The sequence below is a fragment of the Phycodurus eques genome, chromosome 4, assembly GCF_024500275.1.
Source record: "Phycodurus eques isolate BA_2022a chromosome 4, UOR_Pequ_1.1, whole genome shotgun sequence".
NCBI classification, from domain to species: Eukaryota; Metazoa; Chordata; class Actinopteri; order Syngnathiformes; family Syngnathidae; genus Phycodurus; species Phycodurus eques.
The window spans coordinates 3,937,360-3,946,076 of record NC_084528.1 but is presented as its reverse complement, the minus strand read 5'-3'; the positions used below and the strand labels follow the sequence as shown (position 1 = coordinate 3,946,076).

Sequence of the window (8,717 nt, the reverse complement as noted above, 5' to 3'; positions counted from 1 at the left end):
TTGAAGACAACCCGCGCACACCTTACTGCTTAGCCTTTGGGAGTTAGCCAATGGGCTTGTTAACCATAAAAGCAAACATTTCGGAAAAACTTCCCGTAATTTGGGCAGGCAGGGCTAACGCTAGCTGTGGGCTGTCCAGCCCATCCGTGATGCTAATATCGGTCGAAAGAGAGGGGCTGCATTGGGGGCGCACTCCCGATGCCAAGCAAGCACGGTCCCGCGCCTTCCACAGAAATTTCCCACAAAATGGCTGCCAAAACAAATCCACGGCGGAGAGTTGCAGGAGTCCAAGAAATTATTTCTGGAATAACGCGTTCGCAAAACCGTTCGAAAAAGTGTCAATGTAAATTGCAGTGTTTGAAATAAAGTTTGAAAGCGGTCAGAAGCCTGCTTCGATTCATTTCGCAAATTGAAATGTAAAACCAATCAACACGTCCTCCATGTCGGAGGTCATTTCGTCCCAAAATAGTGAGTTGTGGCCTTCGATCTTGTTGTCGCGGCTCCGCAGAGATGACAAGTAGGGGATTAGGGCACGATCTTCATGGACGTCTTCTGTACCTCCACTGACTGAGCTTCGAAATCAACTTGTATTGGTAAACTTCACGGACGCAACATTCCAGTACATGAAAAGCAAGTTTTATTTACAGTGTAAAATGTATATGTCCTTGGACAGACTCAATGAGCTTTCATCAGATATTGACAAATGGAATTGAATATTGTTATGCAATTAACTCCCCCCCCCCCCCCCCCCAAATGACAATTGATGAGACTTGCGATGAAAATTATTTTCTTAAAATTAACTCTCTTCACAGGGATAGTTATGGCTGCACCACCCTAATGATCAGGTTTAAGTTATAAAAACTTGAAAGGGCGTCAACACTTAAGCCTGCATCTACACAGTTAAGTCCTTTTTAAACTTGGTAATATAATCATGTACTGTACCAAACATAAGTACATTCTCGGGGCTCAGAAGCAAAGGACAAAAAACAAAATGGAGAATTATGTTCATAAAAGGTACAAGAGATACTTAAAAAAAATATATATATGTACTGCTCACACAAACTCATCAACTCGTGTGTGTCTTGAAAGAAAGTCGAGTGGTTGTGCAGTCACAAAAGCAGCCAAAACAGAGAAGTGTAAATAAGCAGATGGTGGTTGAACATGGTACAGTTGCCCCTGGGTTCCGTCAACATCTCATTTCTTCTGTTTTGGTGGAGGTCTGCGGAAGAGTAGAAAAGGCAATGTGAAAAACTGGTCAATTAAGATATAATTTTGAGATCCACCTCCAAATAGCTGTTCAGCGCTGGTAGCAGTAGTAAAGTGGCATAAATACATGACGATTACAGTCGTCAAGGACAGTATTTATAGCTTTAACAAGTATGTTAACCCTTTGAAATTACTGACAACCACAATTCCAATGAAGTTGGGTCGTTGTGCTAAACAAATAAAAACATAATACAATGAGTTGCAAATCATGTTCAACCTATATTTAATTGAATACACTACAAAGGAAAATATATTTAATGTTCAAACAATCATTAACTTGTAATTTTATGGCTGCAACACGTTCCAAAAAGCTGGGACAGGGTCATGTTTACCACTGTGTTACATCACCTTTTCTTTTAACATTCAATAAACGTTTGGGAACTGAGGATACCAATTGGTGAAGCTTGGTAGGTGGAATTCTTTCCCATTTTTGGTTGATGTACAGCTTCAGCTGTTCAACAGTCCGGGGTCTCTGTTGTCGTGTTTTACACTTCATAATGCACCACACATTTTCAATGGGAGGCAGGTCTGGACTGCAGGCAGGCCAGTCTAGTACCCGCACTCTTTTACTACGAAGCCACACTGTTGTAACGTGCAGAATGTGGTTTGGCATTGTCTTGCAAATAAGCAGGGGTGTCCATGAAAAAGACGTTGCTTGGATGGCAGCATTTGTTTCTCCAAAACCTGTATGTACCATTCAGCATTAATGGTGCTTTCACAAATGTGTAAGTTACCCATGCCATTGGCACGAACACAGCCCCATACCATCACAGATGCTGGCTTTTGAACTTTGCGTCCATAACAGTCCGGATGCTTCTTTTCCTCTTTGATCAGTTTGAACAGTAAATATCTTGTCTTCGTAGTGTATTCAATTAAATATAGATTGAACATGATTTGCAAATCATTGTATTCTGTTTTTATCTGTTTAACACTGTCCGCACTTCATTGGAATTGGGGTTGTAGATTTCTGCATTAATTGGTCAGAAAATAGGATCTGATCATTATCCAAGTTATAGCAATAGACAGTTCTCTTAAACTAATACCATGCAAACAAATAGTAGTCGCAAACATCCAGGCGCTCTTTTGTTAACTTAAAATTTATTTTTTTTTTTTGGACAATTGGCTGCCTCCATGGTGTCTGTCCACCGATGAGATCGATTTTTGTTTAGGGTTTTAACAGGTTTTCAACAGAGATGTTAGCATGTGCCGGATATTTCACTTAAGTCTTTAGCTGACACTAATTGACAAATCGGCATCACGGTGGACGACTGGTTTGAGAGTCTGCCTCACAGTTCTGAGGTCCGGGGTTCAATCCCCGGCCCCGCCTCTGTGGAGTTTGCATGTTCTGCCCGTGCCTGCGTGGGTTTTCTCCGGGCACTCCGGCTTCCTCCCACATCCCAAAAACATGCATGGTAGGTTAATTGACAACTCTAAATTGCCCGTAGGTGTGAATGGTTGTTTGTTTGTATGTGCCCTAGCGATTGGCTGGCAACCAGTTCAGGGTGTACCCCGCCTCCTGCCCGATAGCAGCTGGGATAGGCTCCAGCGCGCCCACGACCCTAGTGAAGAGAAGCGACTCAGAAAATTTATTGATAATTGACAAATCGTCTCATTGAGCATTCCGTGCTGTGCTCTTCCAGTCATCTTTACTGAACGGCCACTCGTAGGGTGAGTAGCAACAGTGCTGAACTTTCTCCAAAGGCATGGTTCACATCGGCAATTTTAAGACTAGAAAATTTTAAACTGGGGGTGTTTTTTTTTCTTTTTATTTTTTCTTTTTTTTATAAATAAATAGGGCAGGCCAGTTTAACCACCGCCTCCAATCTCGTCACGTTGACTGGACTGTAGGTTGGCTGCCTCCGATTAGCTATTGGAGAAGTTATTAGCCTAGATTAGTACTTTTGTGTGCTGCATATTTCCAAAAATGTTTTTAAGCAAGCCAATTACATTTACATATTGCAATAATACATTAGAGGGAGTTACTCTGCCCATGACTTGGAAGCTAGGCTGGGTAAAGAGCAGTCATTTTCAAGCAATGGAAACACCATGTTAAAGCTAAAGAGCAGGGCTACGGCATTGCTAGATGCAGATTGGTGTTAACCACACTATCAGCGTTAGTTTTAGATAACCGGCACAAAAGATTTTGGATGTATTTTGACCAAAGCATGTGAGAGATTTTGACAGCTGGGAACTGCTTAAAATTGCATGTCTCCTTTTAATGTTTATTTCTCAATGAGTAAGACTACTTACTTCAATATAAGTTTTAAAATTAAGATTGCAGAGCTTCCAACCTATAGAAATTCACTTCCCAAACAATTTGTCCAAATGTCCATATTTTCAAAATTCATATTTTCAAAACATTACCATATGACAGTTATTTCAGTATATTTTATAATAGGAAAAAAATAATTTTCCATACTGTTCAACTGCACAACAATCACTATAATTGTAATCATTCATAAATTACGGCTTCAAATGTTACTTTGTTTTTACAGCATCAACCTTGTGATGGCAGACGTAGTTGCAGCCTGAATATAAGTATATGAAATTTTGACGTCAGTCAAAAATATGTCTGATTAATTCGCCTTTACCAATTCTGTTTTCAACCTCATTATTTATTTATTTTAAATTCAATTAAATGAGATCAGATCTCAAAGTAAATTAAAACTCAGCACTCTATTTTGCAAACAAACAAAATTGGTGATGGATTGAATGGGATAGTTTATGCTTGGACAGTTTAGATTTGTATTATAAATTTATATTCTCCGATATCCACTATTGCTACTGAAATGATGGAAATTTCCCCACTGGGGGACAAATAAAGGTTATCCTATCTTAATTATAAAGATTTATTATTAATATACTTTTGATCTGACCCCGTTCTCAGAATGAGTCTTGTGAGGCCGTGAATTATTTAACATTTATATCTCCAGATGCGTATCAGTTGCCTTGTTATTTTGTTGTTCTCTCTTCTATAAGGCGGTTCCAGCCAAACCTACAGTACCATCAGAAAGTATTCACACCCCTTCACTTTTTCCGTTATAGACCTATTCTAAAGCCGATTTTAGTATATATTATTTTTTAAAATCTACATAAAATATCCCATAATGACAAAGTAAGAACATTTTCAGACAATGTGCAAAGTTATTGAAACTGTAAATATTTAAACAATGGGATACATTAGTATTCACACCCTTGGCTTAATTTGCTGAAGCACATTTGGCAGCAATCACAGCCCCAATTCTTCTTGGGTATGTCTCTACGGGCTTGGCACACCTGTTTTGGGGCATTTTCAGTCAGGTTGGATGGGCAGCGTTGTTGAGCAGCCATTTTTAGGTCTTTCCAGAGATGTTCGATTGGATTCAAGTCCTAGGCCACTCAAGGACATTCACAGGCTGCTCCTGAAGCCACTCCTTGGTTATCTTGACTGTGTGCTTTGGGTCATTGTCCTGTTGGAAGGTGAATCGACGCCCTAGTCGGAGTTCCTTAGCACTCTGGAGCAAGTTGTCTTGAAAATTTTCTGTATATTTGGCAACTGTCATTTTACCCTCTATCCATACTAGTCGCCCAGTTCTGATAGCAGAAAAACAGCCCCACAGCATAATGCTGCCACCACCATGCTTCACAGTAGGGATGGTGTTAGCTAGGTGATGAGCAGTGCCTCTTCTTCAGATATGACGCTTGCAATTCAGGCCATAAAGTTCTATTTTGGTTTCATCATACCAGAGAATTTTGCTTCTTTAGGTCTGAGAAGGTGCCTTTTGGCAAACTCCAAGCGGGCTGCCGTGTGACTTTTAGTGAGAAGTGGCTTCCGTCTGGCCACTCTACCATAAAGGCCTGATTGGTGGAGTGCGTTAGCAATGGTTGACCTCTGGATGGTTCTACCTCTGCAAGGGAACACTGGAGCACAGCCTTAGTGATCATAGGGTTCTTGTTCACCTCTCTGACCAAGACCCTTCTTCCGCAGTTACTCAGCATGATCGCACGACCAGATCTCGGGAGGGTCCTGGTGGTTCCAAACGTCTTCCATTTCTGAATAATCAAGACCACAGTGCTTTTCGGGACCTTCAATGCTGCTGAAATTGTTTTGCATCCTTCCCGAGATTTGTGCCTTGACACAATCCAGTCTGCCAACTATGAGACTAGACTTTACACCGATCTGATCGGTTTCAGCCGATAATTAGCATTTCATGCTGATTGGCTTTCATGTCATAATTCGCCGATCCGATCAATGACGTCGTAGATTGGCTCAGCAAGACATTTACTCTGCGTTGCCGTTGCGTATGAATCCAAAAGCTAGTTTATTTTTAGCCTTGTCACGTGTCTTGTGGCATAGTACTGTAAGTATCTGATGGCCTATAAAGTTTTTTCAATCTTGTCGGTGAAAAAGCACGTCATCTCTGTGGGACTATTTTGCGGTGTCTCAGACAATACGCAAGTTATTCGCAGTCTGTGCACAACTGAAGTATGTTGTGGGGAACGTCATCTACATGCTTCTACAACAAATTTGATCGGGCACCTGAAGAATTTACACAAGCAGGAAAATGCCGCGTTCAAGCAACACAGCGTGAGGGGGTGGGAAGCCAAACGGACACAAACTCTGGACAACGCCGGTCCATATAGCCAGGACAGTTAGAAAGTTACAGTAAGCGTGTCATTAACAGTATTTATTAAATTAATTTAATTGCAATATGGTAATTTAATTACAGTAAGTTAGCACCCATTATTTCTGTAATGTTGTAATAATGGTGATTTGATCTAAACGTATGTCAGTGGCCAATCCTTGAATGCCCCCTCGTGGTCATTGATGTTTTAACTTTTGTCTAAAATGCTAGAATACTTTAAGATACTCAGTATAAAGTGCACAAGTGTATACAATAAATTAACAAGTCATGTAAATGGACACATTGCTCCATCTTGTGAACAGATCGGTTGTTTAAACTTGATCGGCGATTTTCTTTTTTCTTTCTTTCGGAAAACTATACTCAAATCCGCTTTAGAATAAGTCTAAAACAGCAAAATGTGTATGCTGTATGCAGTATGCTGGTCATGTACCTGTAGATGCCCACCACCACAGCATGGTCTCTTTCATAGGGCTCCAGTGTGAGCTGTTCCTGTGGTTTCATATTCTCTGAAGTCATCTTCTTCACTTCTGAGGCAAACACAGCCTCTGGGGCAGCTGTTGAGTCTATACAGTTAGCCTGTTTACATAAAGTTGAAAGAAGTCTAAGTATTGGGCTGGTTTTACATTCTGCTGTGTTAACTTAAAACCCCAAAAGGAGTTTGACTCGCCCCCTGACCTTAGCATTTCGTGAAGCACTATAATACAACCCTCCTGTAACTTTACCAAAAAGTGTCAGAATCACCCACGTTTAATAAGCAATTGTTAGCAAGAAAAGTCAGATAGCCTTTCAAATATAATGGTAGTTTAAAAATTATAGCTAACTTTAACTCACATTTCTACCAGTCCACAACACACATTGCAGGAAATGTTTTCCATCTTTTATCTCATTACAAACAGCATAACCTGTTTGATGTTGTGAAGTCAATAACAAGGTGGTGATCAGTCTACCTTAATGGAGATAACAAAGTGTCCTCCATTCTTCAGAAAGTTGTGAGCATTCAAAGCAACAATCCTAGTCTGGTCCGGCTGGGCTACATCAGCGAAAATTACATCCACCATGCCTAAAAAGGAACACAGGATATTTTACACAAGATAACGGCATTATACTTTATTTCTTAGCGATAACAAAACCCTAGCAAAACTACATGCTATCAATAAGGGTGTAGTATGGACGCAATGGAATAGTCTACCTAAAGCGCATACAGCAACTTGAGCAAAATCCCAAACATTTATTTTGTATCCATAAATACAGTGGGGTGGGGGGTGGACATCCACTGGGGGAATAAAATAGCTTAAAAGGAAATAATTGGAAATTGACAATATCTTTAACACACTTCAAAATATATTTCACTTGCAAAAAAATGTACTTACATACACAGACAAATGGCTTTAGGTAGGTTAATAGTGGTATAGCAGAGTCTACTTACCCACCAACATTCTGTATTTGTGTGGGTGACGAGCATCTTCAATGATCGGAATGATGTTGGTCCGTTTCTTTGCCACATTAAGAAGATCACGACCTGATCTGTGAGAAAACTCTACAGCATACACCAGCCCTTCCTGAAACACAAGATGTTGTATGGGTATATGGTGTCGTGCTAGGAAAGACTGAGTCACCGATTCGGATTATCCGCAAGTAGGGCTGCTTGATTATGGGCAAAATAATAATCACGATTTATATCAATATTGTAATCACGATTATTAGTCACGATTATCCTTCATGTTATTTTTATTGCACTACTTTTCAAAAAATATTTAACAGTTTTCAGTGCAAAAAGATTTTTTAAATACGAATAAAGGATAAATAAAAATAAAAAAATAAATGTAACCCCCAAAAATTCTACTTTACCAAGGGCTAACTGAATAAATATGCTATTACAAAGTGCAATCACAAATTGCAACTTAATGGAAATAAATAAGGTTATGCATAAAATGCAATAACATTATGCTGCAAGTACCTACTTTTTATTTGTAAATCCCCATCAAGCTAGTGAATCAGTGAATCAATAGTGGTCAGCATGCACGGTCACAAACTGCAAAGAACTCAACAGTTGTGACTTCCGTCTCTATTTACCGCTGCTGTTTTTTACTGCGGTCAGGCCAGCCGAAAAGTTGGAAGTCAAGGTAGACACTACAACGACTGTTAAGTGTCTTAACGCCTCTCCACCACCGTGTCGAGAGGGCCAACTTCAAAATAAAAGCTCCATATATTACTACATTGGACATCAATGCCATTTAAGAGTCTATTTTGAAGTTGGCCACTGAGTGCGGTGCCGGCCCTTAACACCCATTCACTGCCAGGCTTTCCAGTTAACATGAATATTTTACTTCTAAATGAGTCAATGGCAGTGAAGGTGTTAAGCCTTAACTATACGTTCGCCCCGTTGGCTAGCTGACTAGGTTGCGGGCACTGCTGCAAATAAACAAAATTTTAGATGCGGCAGTGCCCGCATGTAAATAAATTGCAGGTGATCAGTCTCATTTAATTGTGACAGCCAAAATCGCAATCACGATTAAAATTCAATCAATTGTGCAGCCCTATTCACAAGTTTCCTTTGGAAAACAAAAAAACAAACCCTGAATAATAATTTCACTTTGACAAGAGCTGCAATCCTGCGTAACTTCCTTTGTTTACTTCCACAGCCATTTTGATTTACCGCACATGCGTAGTTGTATAGTAGCCCCTAGCTAACTAGCGGCTAATGTACATAGTTTTATACATGTACTAGACTTTACGCCGATCTGATTGGTGTTATTGGTATCGGCCGATAATTAGCATTTTATGCGGATCTGCTTTTATGTCATAAGTCGACGATCCGATTAATGA

General features: G+C 40.0%; 1 protein-coding gene across 1 annotated transcript in view; it reads right to left on the bottom strand.

The window, feature by feature from the left end:
• Positions 1-739: 739 nt before the first annotated feature.
• Positions 740-8,717, bottom strand: part of fbl (fibrillarin) — a 24,437-nt gene continuing 16,459 nt past the window's right edge. The window contains exons 6-9 of the mRNA XM_061673673.1: positions 7,318-7,450; positions 6,839-6,951; positions 6,322-6,467; positions 740-1,219 (exon numbers count right to left, since the gene is read on the bottom strand). Coding sequence (XP_061529657.1) covers positions 1,195-1,219; positions 6,322-6,467; positions 6,839-6,951; positions 7,318-7,450 — 417 coding nt within the window. The 3' untranslated portion in view covers positions 740-1,194. The remainder of the gene's footprint in view (positions 1,220-6,321; positions 6,468-6,838; positions 6,952-7,317; positions 7,451-8,717) is intronic.